Source organism: Monodelphis domestica, chromosome 1, assembly GCF_027887165.1.
Source record: "Monodelphis domestica isolate mMonDom1 chromosome 1, mMonDom1.pri, whole genome shotgun sequence".
Taxonomy (NCBI): domain Eukaryota; kingdom Metazoa; phylum Chordata; class Mammalia; order Didelphimorphia; family Didelphidae; genus Monodelphis; species Monodelphis domestica.
Window position 1 is genome coordinate 172,308,522 of NC_077227.1, and position 20,023 is coordinate 172,328,544.

General features: G+C 35.7%; 1 protein-coding gene across 1 annotated transcript; it reads right to left on the reverse strand.

Annotated features, from left to right (window-relative positions):
- Positions 1 to 457: 457 nt before the first annotated feature.
- Positions 458 to 11,410, reverse strand: LOC100029019 (olfactory receptor 4Q3). The gene is made up of 5 exons (XM_007480116.2): positions 10,485 to 11,410; positions 7,418 to 7,437; positions 3,980 to 4,135; positions 1,662 to 1,699; positions 458 to 502 (listed from the first exon to the last, which is right to left on the reverse strand). Exons 1-5 carry the CDS (start codon positions 11,408 to 11,410, stop codon positions 458 to 460), a joined length of 1,185 nt encoding a protein of 394 aa, XP_007480178.2.
- Positions 11,411 to 20,023: the final 8,613 nt, after the last annotated feature.

Below are 20,023 nucleotides of genomic sequence, written 5' to 3' on the forward strand. Positions count from 1 at the left end.
TGATACTTACTGAGACTGTTTCATCCTTTAGAGAATGGGTCAATCAGAATAAGAAAGCATAAATTCCATGTCATTCTCAAAGATATATCCTAGCATAATCAATCTATGCAATCTCTTTCATGGTCTTAAAATGCTTTCTTGCTGATTCCTCCTAACGGCCACAGTTTTAAAACCTGTGGCAGTCACTGTTAGTATTTTTTTTTCTGAGTTCTCATTAGAACATCAACCTACAGCAAAGACTTTCTTATATAAAGATGCCTAGACTTTGATATTTGCCTTCATGAGCCTTAATACATGCGAAATAAAATATACACTCACTGACTTTGATGACATACCAACAGACCAACAGCAGCAATGAACTTTTACCTATGAGAGAATGTGACATCCTACTCTACCTCCTTCCCAGTGATCCACAAAGAGAAGAACAATTAGAATATATGCAGAGTTGTAAGAGACTTTAGAGGTCATTGAGTCCTCCTCCTTCACCACTGTCACCACTTATCTTGCAAAAGAAGAACAAAGAGAATTTTAATGATTATCCCTTTCTCATGCACAGAATAAATAAATGTCTGAGACAGAACTTGAACCAACATTGTCCTGACTCAAATTGTACTGCCTTACCATTCTTCTATAGTATTTTGCCATCTAGAATAAAATTAGTATTATCTGACAAAGAATCTAGTAATCTATTAAAAATTATTTTAAAGCATTACCTGCTGACTACCTAGCAAGAAGAGGTACCCCTACATATTTCCTACAGATAATCAGGGCAGTTGTGAGGCATAGTAGATAAGAGGGCCCAACCTGGAGTCAGGAAAATTCATCTTCCTGAGTTCCAATCTGCTCTCATACTAGCTATGTCGCTCTGGGCAAATCACTTAGCCATGTTTGCCTCAGTTTCCTCATCTTTAAAATGATCTGAAGAAGGAAATGACAAACCACTCAAATAGCTCTGCCAAGAAAACCTCAAATATGGTCATGAAGTCATGAGTGAAAATAACTCAACAACAAAAAACAGTTGATTATCTTATACAATTCCTCATGATGTTTCACATATAGTTGTCACTCATTAAATATTTGTTGAATGCATGGTTTTTATAGAAACCATAGTAATCAAACTATAGCTCCTCTTGGTAAGTGGTTTTATATAAAACATTCCATCATGCTTAATAGCAGAAACAACACTAAAACTTGTCTTTAGGACCTTCACTCTTTCCAATACCTTTGGTTATCATGATGTGTAATTAACTCAAGGACCAAATCCAGGACTATGAGTCAGCCTCCTAAATTCTCTAACTAGTTCCCTTAGTGCTGTGAGTTGTTCTGGCCACCCCTTCTCTATTAACTCCTTCTCCCATCAATATCCAAAAGGTACCAAAAAAAACCTCAAAATTCTACTAGAAATCTTTATCAAATTCTATGACCATAAAATACATATAAAATATCTTGAAATGAGAGAATGTTTTCTCCTCTGTTAGGGGAGTTGTTATGAAAATTGTGATAATGGAAATGGGGGGGGGCATATTTTTAAAAGCCCTAACGGTTATTTAGTTTCCTGTTTAAGATTTCATATTTAAATAAGGGATTAAATATTTTCTTTACTGTCTTTAAAAGAAATAGGCATGAGGTGTTTAAAAAGCCCTTTATCATGAGAAACTTACTTTGGTAGCCTCTTCTACAGGGTCCCCACAAATGATATCTGTGGGAGGCAAGCACCTTTGAGCCTTTAGGATATGAAGCCTTCTTGAAATGAAATTGATTCACACAGAACTATCAATACTAAATAGTGATCAAGGTTGCCAAGGTGGTGATATTTTCCTCCTACACACATAACACTCTGTCTCCTAATTCTCGCTCAACTGTAGTCATGGTGCTCTTGACCCAGAGGATGCAGAATTGGGAGTATTAAAATTAAGGGCAGTAGCTAGTCTATCTGCACAAAGAGCAGAGACTCCGAGATACTTAGATTCTTCCCTTCCCCATTAGGGAAATATTTCTAAGAGACAGGAATTCCTGTCCCTTGACATGGGAGAGATATTGATGTGCCCCAGAGATTTGAAAGTTTGTCTATCTCTGAATCAACTGGGCACTCGAACTATTGGGTCATGGGCCAATTCAATTGCAAAGCTGTGTAAATCCCAATGGACGATTCTTTGTAAGTTCATTTGGTGACCAGATGGTAGGTAACAAGCAGCTAAGACTATGACATGGAATCAGATACAAAATAGCTCAATGGTCCTGAGCACTTTTTTTTCTGTAATGTGTCAGTAAACACCAAAAAATATTTCTGACCCAAATGTTTTGATTTTAGAGATTCTGTGCAGATACACTGATCATGTCTTTCTTATAACAGCATGCCTTTTTTAAGTTAAAGAATAGTTCAGCATGTTCATTCATTCACTCATTCATTGATCCAAATGTCTATTAACTGCCTGTTATGTACATACACAATATTGTTCTGGACCCTGAGTATGCAAAGACAAAAAGATGAAACAAAACTACTTTTTAAATCCATCCCCTTAAGGAGCTTCCATTCCACTTGTGGTGAGGGATGACCTAGAAATAAATAACAAGATAATTTGAGGAGGCAGGTAGCAAAAAAAAAAATTTCTAGATGAGGCATCATCTTAACTCAGCCTTTAAGGAAACTGAGGATTCTTAGAAGTAGATATAAGAAGGTAATATATTTTAGGAATGGAAGGTATCATTTAGCCAGATGTGGAAATAGAAAATAGAATGTTAAGCATGCAGAACAAAAAAAAAAATAATTTTGGCTCCAACCTACCTTTCTAACCTCCCTCTCAGGCATTCTGAGGTTGTCAGATGGACTTTCTTTTTTTCCTTCACATGACACACCATCTACATCTCCAAGGTTTTTGAGACTCTACCTCAAGTCTGAATTATACTTCCTCCTCACTTTTGCCTCCCAGAATCCCTGATTTCCATTGAGGTTCAACACAGGGACCAACATCTTTATGAAATCTTTTCTGAATACTCCAGTCCCTAGTACTTCTTCTTTTCCACCACTCCCATCCCCAGAAATTACCTCGTGTTTATTTTATTGAAGTTTTATTGAGTTAATTGAAGCCAAGAATGATATCCCTTTTTTTCTTATATGTATCACTTAACACAGTATCTAGCACACGGCAAATGCTTCATAAATAAATGCTTGTCAATTGATTTTTTCAATGTAGTGTGCATGAAGGGGAATAACATGAAATGAATCTAGAAAGGTAGGTTAGAGACCTACTATAAAGCGCTTTAAAAGTCAGCATAATAAATTTGTATTTTATTGCGACACTGGCCCCCACAAGGGCTTCTTTGGGGTATGGCATGAATGTTACTCCACCTCCCTTAAGCCTACCAAAAAAAAATAGTGTTACTATATTAATTAGTTAGCAGTTGAGTTTCATATATAATATTGTCATTGCTCACCAGATGGCTATCTCTTTAAGACTTAAAACTAGGTCTTATGTTACTCCCTGGCACATGCCCAACAGGGTCCTTTTCGAAGAGCCTAAGTATCTCTGCTGACCACTGGAGGGTGCTCAGCCTTCACCAATGCCAAGAGAAAGCTGGCACACTACAACAGCTTTGATTGACCCCAACCCTGATTCTCAGCTTGCTCCCGGGGATGAAACGGATGATTACTCATAGGGTGAAACTCTTAAATCTTCTCTCTAGATCTCATTCAGAGCTCCTCTTCTGAGGAAATCCCTCCCTTTTAGGCCTTAGCCCAATGCATTCATAGATTCAGACTTGTAAGCCTATGATTATGTCGATTTTAATAACCTGGGAACTAACACCAAGGAAAACACACAAACTTGCTTCATCCTGCCTTCCACCTTCTGAGGAACTTCGAGAATTGGAAGCATGCATACCCCTGGCTCAAAGTAAGGAGTTCGAGAAATGATTCGACTTCTGGACTCTTGGGTTCATAGGTTTAAAGTAATTCAGGGAGGAAGAGATGTCTTCCTACTCTTTTCCACCAGGCTAGGAAGTTCCAGGAGCCTCAGGCTGCACTGGTCCATGAGTTCAGAGTTAGCTTTTTTCCAGAAAGTGTCTGCTGTATTTACGTCCGTTTCACTCATGCAGATGATGCTGCAGCTTCTGGTTGTGCCTCCTCCACCTTCACCTCGGAGAAAGTCCAGATCCCAAAGGCATAGAAGGAGAGGGAGCACAGCTTTCAGTAATGTCTCTCTACCGAATCCCATGAATTGTCCCGGTTGCAATGGAGAGGTTTACTAAAGCCTCAGACAGCAAGGGAATACTCATCATTTTTTTCCCCAAATTAGGGTCATCAGTATTTGTCCTGAAAGTCTCTTTTTTATGTGAATTATCTGCTGATCCCAAGGTAAACCAATTCTAAAAGATGGAGTGTAACTGGGCTTTGTTATCCAACTGGAGGTGACTATCCTAGAGCAGAGGGAGTGAAAAGGTCAGGCTTGAGAAGATTATTTTGGCAGGAATGTGGAAGATGGATCGGAGGGGTTTAGTAGCCCAAAGAAACTCTGGTTAGGAGGAGGTGAGGGGAGTGCTAACCTTTCTCTGTGTTAGTCTGACATTGTTTCTGCCTCAGCCAGGTCCTTTCCTGCAGCCTAGTAAACCCTCTTTCATGCTTTTCCATTGTATCTGGAATCTTCCTTCCTAGAGGCTTCCAGTTTCCTACCTACCTTCCTGTGCTATCAAAAGTGGAAAAACAATCAGAAATACTTTAACATGACTCCATTCCTTCCTCTAAAATGCTTGGCCTTTCCAACAATAACAAGCTCTATCATTTACATTTTTAACTAAGCCTTTCTTGAACATGTCAGTCCATTATATGGCTACATCAGCAGTTATCAAATTTTTTCCATTCAAGATGTTAAAAGGGAAATTATTTGTTTGGGCTTTCACCCTGATTAACCAATGGTACAAACAGGTAGGGGGGGATGACTTACTATGTGATAAACATCATATAATACAACACTAATTGATTGACAAGTAAGACAGGGAACAATGGGTCATTGAATCAGCCTAATTTTCAATAATTAATTATTCATCATCCAATTAATTAAATTCCACTTAATTAAAATAACTATTTTTGTTCATTACTAATTATTTAATTGTGTTCATTTTAAAATTTTAATTAATTTTTGTGGAAAGTTAAGCTGTCATGTCACAGTGGGGAGAGTGATAGTAAGCTTGCAATTTACAAATATGTAGAAAATGTTCATAGAAACTATTCTCTAGACATGGATATCTATCCTAAACTTGTATTATTGGTTTTTTAAAAATCCACATTTATGACTTCATATTTTTCTTTTTAAATTTAGTGTGTTAGACATAAAGATTTTTAAGTAGGTCATGAAATTTGTGGAATCTTAACTCTTATCCAACATTTTAATTATCTTTTTTAACATTAAGTCACTTACAAATTTGACTTGCATGCTGTCTATACTTTCATCCAAGTCACTTATTTGAATAAATATTTAACAACAAAGGGCCAAGAATTAATTCCCAGAGCACAGCACTATAGACCTCTCTCTGTATTAAGCTATGCTCATGAATAACTATTTGGGGGTCCAGTCAATTATGAATCTACCTAATTTTATTATAATCTAATTTAAATCTACATCTTTTTTTAAGGGGTGGATAAGAGACTTGTATAATTAGCTAAAAAGTAGACAAACTATGTATTATAGAATTCCCTTGTTCAAACAATGTCGTAACCCCAACAAAAATAGTCTACAATGCTCTGTTCTTAATGAAATTATTGTGGCTTTGTGATTAATTAATTGTTTTTGCATGTCACAAACCAGCTCTTTAATTAAAATTTCTAGAAATGTTTCACTAATCAAAGTCAAATACACTAATCTGTAATTTAAAGAACCCATTCTTTCTCTTTAGAAAATTAGAACAGTATTTGCCTTTCCACATTTCTGTTACACCTCTGATATCGTCCTGATACTTATCCATTATCTTGAAAGATCATTGACAGTAGTTCAACAATTTCTCAGTATTTTCAACATAATAGTTTATTTGGGCCATATAGCTTAAACTCTCTTAGATCATCTCTTACCATCTCCTCACTTATTTTGCTTTTAATTCACTTTAAAACATTTTCTGTTTCATCTTATACAATTTAAAAGTTGTTGTCACTGACAGAGAAAACAACACAGAACAAAAATAAATACCCCCAAACTTATTTTTCAGAAGAGAGAGCACAGGGGAAGAGAGTCCTCCTCCTACTGTTTTGATTCATAATGTTCACCCTGGGGTCATCACCCTCTGTACAAATAGTCTTAGTATTATGCATTTTAAAGACACATGCAGCAAATCAAGGAAGGCTACAAGTTGAATATGCTCCAAAGGCTCCTTAGTTCACCTAAACTGGGTCAACTGGATACATGTAGATAAATCCAGGTGACATATGTATCCTGTATTTAAAATTATTTCTTCATACATGTCCTATAAAAATATTTTTCATTGGAATGTTTCATTTTTTTACTTTGATAATTTTATTTTTTCTAGACTTTCATCATCTTAAGCTGTCTGTGGAATTATAGACCAAGAGATCCTACCAATTTTTCTCTATACCCTTTGAAATGTGCTGTCGCTCCATGTAAGGTGTTTGTCCTGTGTGTGTTTGTGTCCATTTATTCTGTTTTCCTCTCCTTCTCTAGCATGAATTCTAGGAGGCAGTGCTGAACTTCCAGCAAGGTCCCATTACTTTTTCTCTTCAGCAGCTGCTATATTCTTAGATAGTAAAAATTAGGTCCAGAATAACAATTCCTTTCAATACTTCCTCCTTCTCAAGAAAGGTGAAATTTCTGAGACATTATTAGCTACTGTGCTTTTGGAAGAAAGCATTTAATATCAATAGCAAAAAAACATTCACTAAGTATGTGATGATACTTTTCAGAGCTAGGGACCAGGGGCAAATTCTTAAAAGATAAAGATAATTACAAAAGGTAAAATAGATCATTTTGTTATACAAAACTGAAAAGCTTAGTATAAACAAAATTAATGTAACCAGGATTAGAGCAAAAGTGGTTGACTGTGAAAAAATATACTAAATATTTCCAATGAAGGTCTAATAACCAAGATCTGTATAGACAACTAACAGAAAATATTACCAAAATCAGTTTGCTAATAGATGATAATCCTTTAAGAGAATTATAAACTACTGAAAACCATTTGAAAGAATACTCAAAATGCCTAATAGTAAGAGAAGTACAAATCAAAACAACTCTGAGATTCCATCTCAAACTCAGAGTAGATTAGCAAACATTATAAGACATGACTATAGTTAATGCTGAATCTGTTGTGGAAAGGCAAGCTCACTCTTTTTTTTTTTGATGGAATTGTAAATTGGTCCAATAATTATAGAAAGCAATTTGGAATTGTGAAAGCAGTGACTAAAATAGTCATACACTTTGACCCAAAGGTTCCTTTCTTAGATATATACCCCCAAGGAGACTAATGTCAAAGAGAAAGACCTCACACACACAAAATATTTGTAACAGCTCTTTTTTTTTTTGCTAGCAAAGAATCAGAAACAAATCTGATGTCCACTTATTATGGATAGGCTATAGTTAGTTTGTGAATATAATGTAATAGAAATAACTACTATGGTGAATAGAAAGAAGCATGGAAAGACATAGAAAGTAAAATGAGCAGATCCAGAGGGGAATTAAATAGACAGTTTACAGCATGGCAAATGAACTGAACAACAACAAAACAATAGAAATAAATGCTATGAAAATATGATCAAATTTAGCCCCAAGGAAAGATATGAGAAAACACCTTCTACAGATTTTTATGGAGGAAATGAACCATGTTATAATATCAGACTTTTTTGACATATTGGTTAGTTTTGATTAACTTCTTTTTTAGTCTTTATTATAAGAGATTGCTGTTGGAGGGCAGGGGAAGGATAAGGCAATAGAGATGAAAAAAAAAACAAAAAAAATTATCAAAATGTATGAAGTAGAAAAAATAATATAATACATATTAACAAAAAATTTGTTTAAAAGGTAAAAAGGCTCTTGTCATAATAATGAAAATCTAGGTCTTGACTCCAATTCAAAACTGAAATCAATCAGTTATTAAATACCTACTACAAGCACTCTGCTAAGTGCTAAAACATACAAATAAAGGCACAATAGTTTAGGAGACTTTTGAGCTATTTAAGCAGATCTGAGAAATATCAGCATAGAAATAATCATTGAAACCATGGGACCTGATGAGATCACCAAGTAAAATAGTATAGAGGAAGGAGAGGAGAGTAAGAAGATGGAAAAGGAGAGAGGAGGGGAGGGGAAGTAAAAAAGGGGATGGGATGAGGGGAAAGGGGAAGAGAGGGAAATAAGAAGAGAGTCAAGACAATGCCCTTTGGAAAACCTACAGTTATCAGTCATGATTGATGGAGATCCAGCCAAGAAGACAGAAGGGACATTCAGACAATTAGGAGCATTAGGATGGGCTAGTGTCATAGAAATCCAGAAAGAAATGGATGAAAAGGAGAATAGGGTGATCAATAATATCAAAAGACTGCAGAGAGGTTATAAGAGAATTGGAGAAAAAAGCCATTAGATTTGTAAGTTTAGAATCATTGTTAACTTTGGAGAGAGCAGACTTGGTTCAACGAGTTTGGAAATCACACTAAGGAGTTACAGAGAGAATGATGAGGGGAAAGGAAATAACATAATCAATTATAGACTACCTTCTCAAGTAAGACCAGAAAAATAGGGTAAGGCAGGATTGTGAAGTATTTTAAAAGCTAACCTTATATATATATGTATGTATATATATATATATTTTTATTTATATATATTTATATTTATATTTATCTTAGATGCAAATAGGGACCACTAGAGTTAATTGAGTTAAAGAAGTGATACATTTACATCTCTTTCCATGTAGAGCATAAGTTAGAACAGGGAGAAACTTGAAGCCACATTCAATTCTTCACTCTTCTGGCTCTCCTCCTATTTCACAGGATTTATTCTCTATACTGCTCCAACATATTTACCTTTTCTCCATCTCTGAAGACCCCCTTTAAGCTTCTTTCATGTGTTGTCTTATTCTATTCAAATATAGCTTCCTTGAGAGCATGAACTTTTTTTCTTGTCAGAACTTAGCACAATTCCTGGCACATATTAACAAATGCTTGTTAAGGACTGGATACTAGCATCATCTCCAGGAGGTAGGAAGAACGGTTATTGTTATCTGCATTTTTATGGAAAGAGAAATTGAGGCTCAGAAGAGTAAAGAAATAACAAGGCTAGCAAGTAGCAAGTCTCCTATCTCCCTAGGCCAATGGTTGTCCACCAAACAAATAAACACATAGAAAAATGTTACTTAGATGTTTAATGTGAGACACATCTTCATTTTCATATTGTCAGTGGAAAAAAGTCATTAGCATCAACATTTATGCACTCACTCCAAACCATTACTGTTCATAACAGATTGGAAGCAGGAAAAAAGTAGGGATTTATAAAGATCAAATGTTCATTCTAGAGTCTAAAATAGGCTCTAAGTATGGAATACTAACAACCTTTGTCATTTTATTGATATAGATATATAGGTATGGATATAGATATATAGAGGTGGATATATCTTTTTTCCTTCCCATGTAAGCATCATATAAGAACATATTTATATTCAATGAACCCTTAACATATATTTTTCTGAGACTTGGCACCATACATTACAAATTTATTATAGAGAGTATGCTTATTGCCTCTTATTCAAGTTCACTTGAGATTAAAAAAAAAAAAGGAAATGCACTTAAATGGTATTTTCAGCAATCAAGTAGGACAGGTAATAAAGAAAAAAACATATACATTATCTTAAACTTTGCAATTTAAAGAAGGGAGGTTTTTGTAGTGCTTTCCCTTTGAAAACGGGGTAAATGAACAGTATTAATGAGTTCTAGGTAGAGACAAAGGGATGAAATTGCATTTGAATGTGTTTCTTAGTCATACAACCTACTTCTCTTGTCAGCACAAGGGTACCATTAATGGATTCTGTGTTACCAGCCTGATTCTTAAGCCATAGTCTTAAGTCATACTTCCTCTCAAAACCAATAATTTCCCACAAAAGTATGTTATTAGCAAGGAAGTATTCGGAACTACCTGGAGTATTTTCCCCCTTTATTGCCCATATGTTTCAAATTTCATCTCATTTCCTTCATCTTTAGAGCCCACAATGAGGTTTAGAATTAATATAAGAAAGATAATGTACTCTCACAATTTTTGTTCATTGCACAGTGAAGAAAAGGCCTGGGTCCTGAGTCAGAAGAAGACATGATCATGTTTGCATCTCCTATCTGAAGCCCTCTACCCACATGCTCTAGGGAAAACCATTTAGTTTTCCTTGGAATTTGTTTCCTCAACAATACGCTGGATAAATTGGCCTCTGATATCCCTTCCAAGTCTAGATCTATGATTCTATGGTCTTATTATCACCCTTTAGCCAAGAAGCAAGAGACTGCATACTTTTTCCTCATCTTCCTCATAGCCGTCTTCATCTCAGAATTTCTAAGAGTGTAGATGAGAGGATTCAACAAAGGAGTGATGACTGTATAGAAGACTGAGAACACCTTGTCCACTGGGAAAGAACAGAAAGGCCGTAAATAGATGAAGACACAAGGCACAAAGATCAGACTGACCACAGTCAGGTGGGAGGCACAAGTGGAGAGTGCCTTGCTCTGACCCTGGCGAAAACGTGTCCTCAGGGTGGCTAGGATGACAGCATAAGATAATAGCAGGATCAAGAAACAGATGAGTGAAAGCAAGCCACTATTGGACACCATGAGCACCTCTACTACATATGTATCCATACACGCTAGTTTGATCACCTGTGGGACGTCACAGTAGAAGTTATCCAATTCATTTGGACCACAGAAGGGCAGCTGAATCACCAACAAAACCTGTGTAATAGAGTGCAGGAAGCCTCCAAACCAAGAGGCAGCCACCAGGTTGAAGCAGAGCTGGCGGTGCATCACCGTCAAGTAGTGCAAAGGATTGCATATGGCAACATACCTGTCATAGGCCATGACTGTCAGTAGAAACATCTCACTGGCCCCCAGGAAGTGCAGGAAGTAAATCTGAGCCAGGCATCCAGGGAAAGATATGATCTTCCTCTGGTGCAAAAAATCTCCCAGCATCTTGGGCACTGTGACACAGCCCAAGCACAGGTCAATGAAAGAGAGGTGGGCCAAGAAAAAGTACATGGGAGACTGAATTAGGTGACCATCAGCCTTCACAGTCACTATTATCAAGATATTTCCTAGGACAATAGCCATATAGAACATGGAGAAGATCAAGAAGAGAAGTAGCTGCAGCTCCCAGGTGGATGACAGACCCAGGAGGACAAATTCCATTACTCTTGAGTCATTTCCTCCTTTTAGTGAACTGAGCATCCTTAGACCCCTAGAATGAAAATTAAATTGGAATAAGGAATACTTAAGTGAGATGCACAAGGAAAAAAAATTACATCTGATCCTTGAACTTAAGAGGTAATGGAATCTCCAGTTAATAGATGTTAACTAGACAACTACTTTCATGTGCCACACAACTAAACAAATATTGCACACCTCTGGCTATGTGACCTTGGGTAAGTCACTTAACCCCCATTGCCTAATCCTTAGCACTTTTCTCCCAGTATACAGTAATGATTCTAAGATTAAAGGCAAGAGTTATTTATATATATATATATATATATATATATATATACATATATATATATATAACATGTATAGCATACTTTTCAATGCAACTAGTAATTAATCAATTCACAAGCATTTATTAAGTACCTACTTCATGTACTAGGAACATAAAGACAAAAGTAAGACATTTTGGCCCTACAGACAACTTATAATCTTCAGGTGATTAGACATAACCTTATTTAACAAGCAGCTCACTCCACATACTAATACACAAAGTAAAAGGTTGCTTAATAAAGCATTCCTTCATCTGAGCCAGATAAGGGACAATTCTATTTAGAAGCAGAAAAGCAATAGAGAGCTACTGGTGGACTCCCCCCAACTTTTGTCTCTAGGATGTTTTCTTTAAAATAGTGTCAAAAATAAATTCAGAAGGGAAACTATCAATGATGCCATACATCTGAAGATAATAACCACCATAGACATAGAGGTGAAAGTGACCTTAGATGATATTTAGTGTAAAACTTTTATTTTGCTGATGAAGGAACTGAAACCTATTGGCTTGACATGACTTGCCCACATTCTCACAGGTACCAAGGAGCAAGACTGGGATTTTAACCTTTTTTATGTATCATGAGCCAACTAAGATTGAGGATCTAAACTACTTCAGAACAGTGCTGAGGTAGAGTTCTGAATCTCTCTTCATTAGAGGGAACCAATTTCAAAGTGGACATACATCACAATAGTTGGAAAAGGAGATATACATCATCTTTGACACAATTCGAGAAGATAAAAGGCCAGACTTTATGGATATAAACAATTGTCAGCAACACTGAACCATCACCAACATACTTTCTTATACATAATCTTAATAATTACTTTCTTATATGAACAAAAGTCACTATCCTTAATATAATAAACTGATGCTACCTGTTCCCTGGACTAAAGATAACAGTAGTCATCAGGAGGATGCCATTCATGGACATTTAATCAATTACCAGGACCCCTTTAAGAAATATAAATGACATATCAAAACATTGTTTCAATAGGCATCCTGTCTTGCATGTGAATGTATGTTCGCAGTATGAATTGTGATTCTCAATATGACCCAAATTGCAACTAAAAAAAAAAAACACATAAAAACAGATAAAACACTATTTTAAATTATGACATTGGTGAATTATTTAGATTGAAGTCTCTGAGAGCAGATTGAACTTGTAAATCTTCTGGACTGATAAATGTCAAGGGCAAACATTTTTCCCCAAGGAAAATGATGAGTTTGATGGTCTCGGTCTCCCTTTTCTTCCCCTCTCCCTCTCCCACTCCATACCACATCCTTCTCCTTTTGGCATCCTCCTTACCACCTTGGGAAAGTGATAAAGTTAACATAAACTTGCTCATAATAAGATGTTAGAGTCTTAAGGTATCATCTTCCACAAGAATTTTTTAAAATTGCCTTGTAGCTTTAATGATGGGATTTGAGGCATTGCTGCAAGTCAGCTGGGGGAAATATTTTGGAGTAGTATTTTGGTGGCCTTCTAATAACTCCAGGCATTATCACCTATTTCAGTTAAATCCAAAATTGTAATTCTTCTTAGAAACAAGATAATGAGATCAAAGTGTCAAGACTAATTTGGACATGACTTTTAAAATCTTGAAATTAGTAGACATTACCTTTCCTAGAAGAAATGAACAAAATATTGCAATTCCTAATCTGGGGCAGAAAATGAACTCCTGGTTCAAGGTACAGCATGTATTTAATTTTGCCCCCTAGGCTGGCTGATTTCTTGTTTTTGTTGTTGTTTTCCTGAAACACTAAGAAGTAGGCTATTTTAGCTTGAAAAAAAAAAACACTTTTAAAACACCTTGGTGTTTTACCTCATGATTCTGGGCAGAAGTATTTTGCAGCCATTTCTTATCACAGGCAAGAACTGACTGTTCAATTGTCATTATGAGCATTTATACCCTGGGAATTGTCAAACATAACAAATCAGGTCTTGATTTATTGTTTTGTTGATTTTCCAGACTTAGGAATGTAATGGAAAAATACTAATAATAAAGCATAAGTCTAAAAATATATTGGTTGTATTTTTTTCCAGAGAGAAAGTTTTTTTAAACACCAGAACATCCATAATTATGGCCATCTTTTTGTTCTACTGAGCAAGAGTCAAGACATTTTAATTCTTAAAAAAAATACTAATCCACCTTTTGAGTTAACATTTGGGAGAAACTAGAGTCTAAAGAAGATTAATCAAAATGATATAGAGATGAAAAAATATATACTGTGTAGCAAGCTTCAAAGAGATAGACTTATTTAATCTTTCAAGAACTTGACTGGCCTAGCTGTCTTGAGTAATGTAATGTATTGTAAGAATACTAGTGTTTAGCTATTATTCAAGAGATAAAGTTTAGGAAACTTGTCTTACCTAGCAGTAAAAGAAATCTACATAAAGAAGAAAGCTTCCTGACCACAAAGATATTAAATCAAGGGTGATTGCTAAAAGACATTTCTATTATCACTAAGATATCACTGTTGCCATGGATTTCAAAGACATCAAAAATGAATGGTTCTACACAATGGGTGATACAACAAAATTCTGCATTTTGATTCTTCCGGTATTTATCATATCCCTCTTTCTGTGAATCTCTGGGGAAAAAAGTCTAGATCATTGTTTGTGTTAGCTATTTGAGCAGTTCTGGTTGGATATAAGTGACTGGTCTCTAGTGCTGAGATTTCTACTTTTCAACAATTTGAGAATGCAGTGCCAACCAAAATGAAATGTTCAACTCAGATGCTAATGATATCGTCTTTAGTAAGAAGGATTTCTCTGTTTCCTTTTATCTAATAAATTAATTTAAACTAAAATATGCAATTTAACACTTTAATTCATTGTCCTTCCCATTGTCTGGAGAAAGGGCAATGCTTAAACATAGAATATAACCATTAACATAAAAAAATCACTAGTTTAATCAAATCAAGTCCATATTGACCAAAGGAGACTGAAATAAGGAATATGTTGTTTAGTCCTTATAGTCATTTCCTACCCATTCTGACCCATTTGGTGTTTTTCTGGCAAGGATACCAGAATAGTATGTCATTTCCTTCTTTAGCTCATTTTATAGATGAGAAAAAAAGAGTTAAACAGAATCAGGGACTTTTTCAAGGCTCACACAGATAGTAAAAGTCCAAGGCCAGATATGAATCAGGCCCAGGACTCTATCCCAGACAGAGAGAATTCCAGACTTCATAACTGTAGGGAAAATTAGGGAAAAGGGAATGTTGAAAAGGGCAACCTGATGTTGTTCTTTGGAATTCATTTTGGGATCCCCTTCCTACTCTAAAAATACTCAACTTTTAAAAAATTTTTAGAGAAAAAGAGCATCATGAAAATATCAACAATTGATGAAAAATGGAAAGTATGATCTATGTAGCAAGAATCAAAGGACTGGAAGAATTAGCGATCAAATAATATGGCTGAGGAACAAAAACTCTGCCTGGGAAAGTTCACTGCACACAGTTGTTACTTAATAAATATTTGCTGGATTGGAAAATTGATCAACTGTCTTAAGGTTTCAGTAGGGTTATTATAAGGGTGACAATAATAATTAGCATTTATAAATGTTATATTCTATGTACATATAAATGCTATAAATTAGCTATAAATGCTATAAATAACAGAGACCCTTCTAGCCAGTGGTGTGCTGGTAAATGTTTTAACAAACCCTCTCCCCCCTCCAAAAAAAATAATATTTCTTAACACACTTTTAAATTTAAATTGCATTATTAGCATTTCTCTATCATTTTCATAAGTCTAGAAGATAAAAATAAGTAAGTTACACATTAATGTATGTTTGCCAATATTTGAGGAGTAAATGCTCATAATGAAAATTTTCAAATCAGTTCTTAGGTGTTAATTCCAGCATCTCCCCACTTCACCCATCTCCACTCCAATTTCCAGGCATGAATATTTTGTTCATGTAACTGGTGAATTATTTTTCTAATCATCCTATACCAACAAAATCCAAAAAATATAATTAAGAATCAAGCCCCTTGGAAGTGGTAGGGAGAGTTGAGAAGAAAAGAGAAGAGGAGAATAAAGAAAATGAAGTCAGCAGTGCTGAGGTCTTTAGGACTTACCTACAGCAAAGCTGCAGCTCCTTGGGGTGTCCACTTGGGGAGGGGTGGGCTAGGCTGGGCTGGCTGGGTGATTTATCCTTCTTATTTGATCCTTCAGCCCTCTCTTTCTAGTTTCAGATCAGCTTCAGTTTGTACTGCAACTATTCCTTTAAGTGACTCCTACATTTTCTAATTATTCTCATCTTTCATGGAGCTACATGAAGTGAAGTGAGAGCTGACCTTCTGAATTAGAGAGATCTACTGTCCCCATCTCCCCCCAGGGTTCTCTATGTATCCAGGGCTCTTATGGTTCTGACAATAGTGCTCTACTTAATGAGCCAAGGGATTTCCCACAGGGCTGGTGAGGTGGCAAATGTTGTGGTCTATACACTTACCTCTGGGCCCTTACAATCCTGGTTTAGGAAATTCTGTTAGTTCAACAGAAGAATGTATAATTTATTTCCACATCAATTTGATTGGTTGATTTTTAACTTTAAATGCATATGAGTAGCCTAACTACCTCTCTCTGTTCCCAGCATTGTCTAGAGCATAACCAAGCAGAACCTGACTGGTTCCTGTCTCAGAGGAGGAACAATTATGCTAATTAAACTGAGTGGTTATAGCCATTATCTGATAGATCAGTGGTCAAAGGATACAAACAAAAAAATTCTCAAAATGATTTCAAAATACTCCAATCATATAAAAGAATGCAAATCAAAACAACTCTAGTTTTTTAACTCATACCCTAAAAATTGGCAAAGATGACAAAAGCTGAGAATATTCAATTTTGGAATTGGTATCTGGGTAACACAATATAAAGAAAGCACTGGTTGTAGACTCAGGAAGAATTGAGTTCAAATCCAACCTTAGACACATAATTGTGTGACTCTAGGCAAGTCATTTAATAATCTCTGTCTCAGTTTCTTCAACTATTTAGTAGAATATCATAGAATTTAATTTACATATTGCTTGGTTCATAATAAGGACTTAATAAATCTGGTAAGTGATTTATAATTTTTGTTTTTGCTTTGTTTTTAATTTTTTGTTTTCTTTTACATTTACATATTGTTTTCTTGCTTCTCATTTCACTCTACATCAGATAATACTATAATGGTGGTTTTCTTTTTCAATGAAAATAATGAATGATATATCCATTTCTTTATCTATAATAAAATATTGACACTTAAATTTTCAAAAAATAAAAATAAAAGAACTATTCTGAGTCTGTCATTAAATCCTAAAATGTGGTTCTTATGTGTGGAGATGCAGAATCTTCTTCTTTCAAAATCATGTAGCCATTTAATGAATACTAAATTGCTAGAGACCCACCCCAGAGAGATATGGCAAGACTGGTACCATTTAATGACTAAATCTTGTTACTGACAACCCAAGAGTACAATAATTTCTTATAGGACATGTTTTGCAGAAACATACAAAATATATTTCTTATCTTATTTCTTGCCACACGATAATACTTAAAGTTCTGTGATCTCCTTGGTGATTCTCATCTGTGATGCAAATCACAGACCATCCATGTCTGCCCACTCTTCTTCTTGTGTTCCTCTGAGTTCCCTGAGGAAGGTTCACCCCAAAGACCCTATGGCCTTCCTTTTCTTGAATTGACAATACAATGATAGAACCTGAGCAAATAGAGAGGCCAGCAATGATTCCATATTCTTTTTTGTTCCTTTCCTTGACATCCCTTCAGTTTTCACTCATTATTCTTTGCTGCTAACATGCTGCATGTTCCCCTTTACCACATCCTTTCCATTGTCCCCTAGGATTCTGGGGGATAATCAGTTTCAATTCTTAAGAGTTCAGTGTTATGTGACTTACTTCCAAACAAGAACAGTGGAGGAATGTTGCTGTTAAAATTATTCCATTCAAAAAACATTTATTAAATGTCTACAAAATGTCAGGCACTGTGCTAAAAACTGGTGGTACAAAGGTTAGTCCTTGTCCTGAAGGAACTTACATAAGAGAGAAGAAACAAAACGACATTGGAGGGTTCATCTTGTTCCATGGAGCTGAAACAAAGCAGAGCTGCATATGGATATAATGGAGTGAGTTAAAAAGTCCAAATTCTTCCTTCTATAAAGGAAAGGTTTAGGAGGGAATTTAGCCAAGAGTGGTCTGGCTCCATTTATGGCAGACAGATTCTGTCCAGGCAACTTCTCTCACGCAGATGAAAAGTCCAGAAACAGGGTCTCAGCACTAAGATGGGATCAAGATTAGGGTTGGGATCAGATATAGAGTCTCTGGATTACTGTATCTCCTCAGGTAGGTCTGGAGCCCAGTAGAAGCAGAAGAAGTGATCTGGAATTCTCTTGGCTGGTTTTTATAAGCAGTTTTCTCCATGTCACTTCCTATCTCTCTGGTTCCTCCTTCCTTTCACTGTGGGCTGGTCTATCACATCTCAGGAACTAATCAAAGTCTCTCAATTTGCCTAGTACTTCCCAGGAGTCAGTGTCTGTGGAATACAGCTCCCCTCTTCTGGGGGCGTGAACTCTTATCAAAAGGATTCACAAGTTCCTGACTGATTAAGTTAAAAGGGTGGAGCACTCCAAGTATTTGATTAAATTATGATAAAAAAATTCCCTTTCACAGTATATTCCTTCTATCTTCTCTACTACTAAGAGTAAATTTTGAGAATTACAAATATCCTCTTTCCATGTAGAAATACAAACATTTTTACCTTAATGAGTCCCTTACATTTTCTCTTTCTTGTTTACCTTTTTAGGCTTCTCCTAGATCTTATGTTTGGACATCAGGTTTTTTGTTTGGGTCTGGCTTGTTCCTCAGGAATTCTTGGAAATCTTCTATCTTATTGAGTGTCCATTTTTCCCCCTGAAAGAATATACTTGGTTTTGCTGGATAGGTGACTCTGGGTAATAAGCCTAGATCTTTCTCCCTCCTTAATATCATATTGCATGATATATAATTAATTTCTGAACCATAGAACTCCAGTTCCCAGAATCCCACGTTCCTTCTCATGTTACATGCTGACATAGGAAGAATATTAATTTGGTATAGCCCCACCTCTCCCTCTCTCTTCTTGTGATTGCAGGGAGTTGTGGATGTGGGCTTTTTGAGAGCCAGGAGAACTTACTCACATGGGTTTACTTTTGCTAGATAATACTTCTATTTCCTTTTTATTCCCTCTATTTCCAGTGAATATTAATAAACTATATAAAATTAATACTTGGAGGGTTGGACATTAATTTAAATCTTACAATGCCTTCCGATCCTTTAATGTAGAAGCCACTAGGTCCTATGTGATCCTGATTGCTGCTCTTCACTGCTTGATTTAGCCTCCTTCTGACTGTGTTCCCCTTTCACCACAGTGCCCCAGATATTCTCTGCCTACATTTTAGGTTCCTCTTTTCTTGAAAATTGTTTCACTCTGTCTCCTTGTTGTTTTTTTCTCTCCTGAATTCATCTTGTGTCATAATTTTAATATTGGATGGAGAGGATTCTCATGGCAACGCTGAGTTTCTTTGCTTTACTCTGCCATATTGGCTCTGCCCATGGAACTAGACTGGTAAAATTTGGAATTAGAAAGTAGGAAAAAAAAGTTCTTGTAAAAACAAAATCAATATGACCAAGATTAGAAGGAAATCATAAAACTGGGATGAGGAAGGGATATTTTATATTAAATCTCTCTGATAAACTTTTCATTTCTCAAATTTATAGAAAACTGAATCAAATTTATAAGAATACAAGATATTCTTCAGGTGTTAAATTATCAAAGGATATGAACAGATAATTTTCATATAAAGAAAGCAAAGCTCTCTATAGTCATATGAAGAAATTCTCTAAGTCACCATTGACTAGAGAAGCACAAGTTAAAACAACTGTGAAGTGCCCACCTAGCAACTAGCAAATTGGTTAATAAGACTAGAAAAAGGACAAATGTTAAAAGTGATGTGGGAAAACTGGGACACATGAACTGATTCAAACATTCTGGAGAACAATTTGGAAATATGCCCCAAAGGTAATGAAACTTTGCATACTCTTTGATTCAGATATTTCAAAAGCCCAATTAGCAGTCTCTTGAAGCCATGGGTTATTTTTCTTTCTAGATGTGACTGTTTAGATGAATAATGAGGAGATGGGAGTTAACTGATTGCTCATACCTGGTATTCAGGCATCACCAAGCTGTTCTGCCTGGTTCAGGGTTCGTGTTTATTATATAGTTCAGTGTATATATTCTTTTCTGGCACACAATCATTTTTCAATCATACATGATCTTC

Excerpts from the sequence above, each read along its gene's own strand:
- LOC100029019 (XM_007480116.2), bottom strand. The coding sequence starts at position 11,410 with ATGCTCAGTTCACTAAAAGGAGGAAATGACTCAAGAGTAATGGAATTT. Across the intron at positions 7,438-10,484 it reads ATGAGGAAGATGAGGAAAAA|AAAGGAACCTTTGGGTCAAA; the intron begins GTATGCAGTCTC and ends TATATATCTAAG. Across the intron at positions 1,700-3,979 it reads TCCTAGCCTGGTGGAAAAGA|ATATCATTTGTGGGGACCCT; the intron begins GTAGGAAGACAT and ends TGCCTCCCACAG.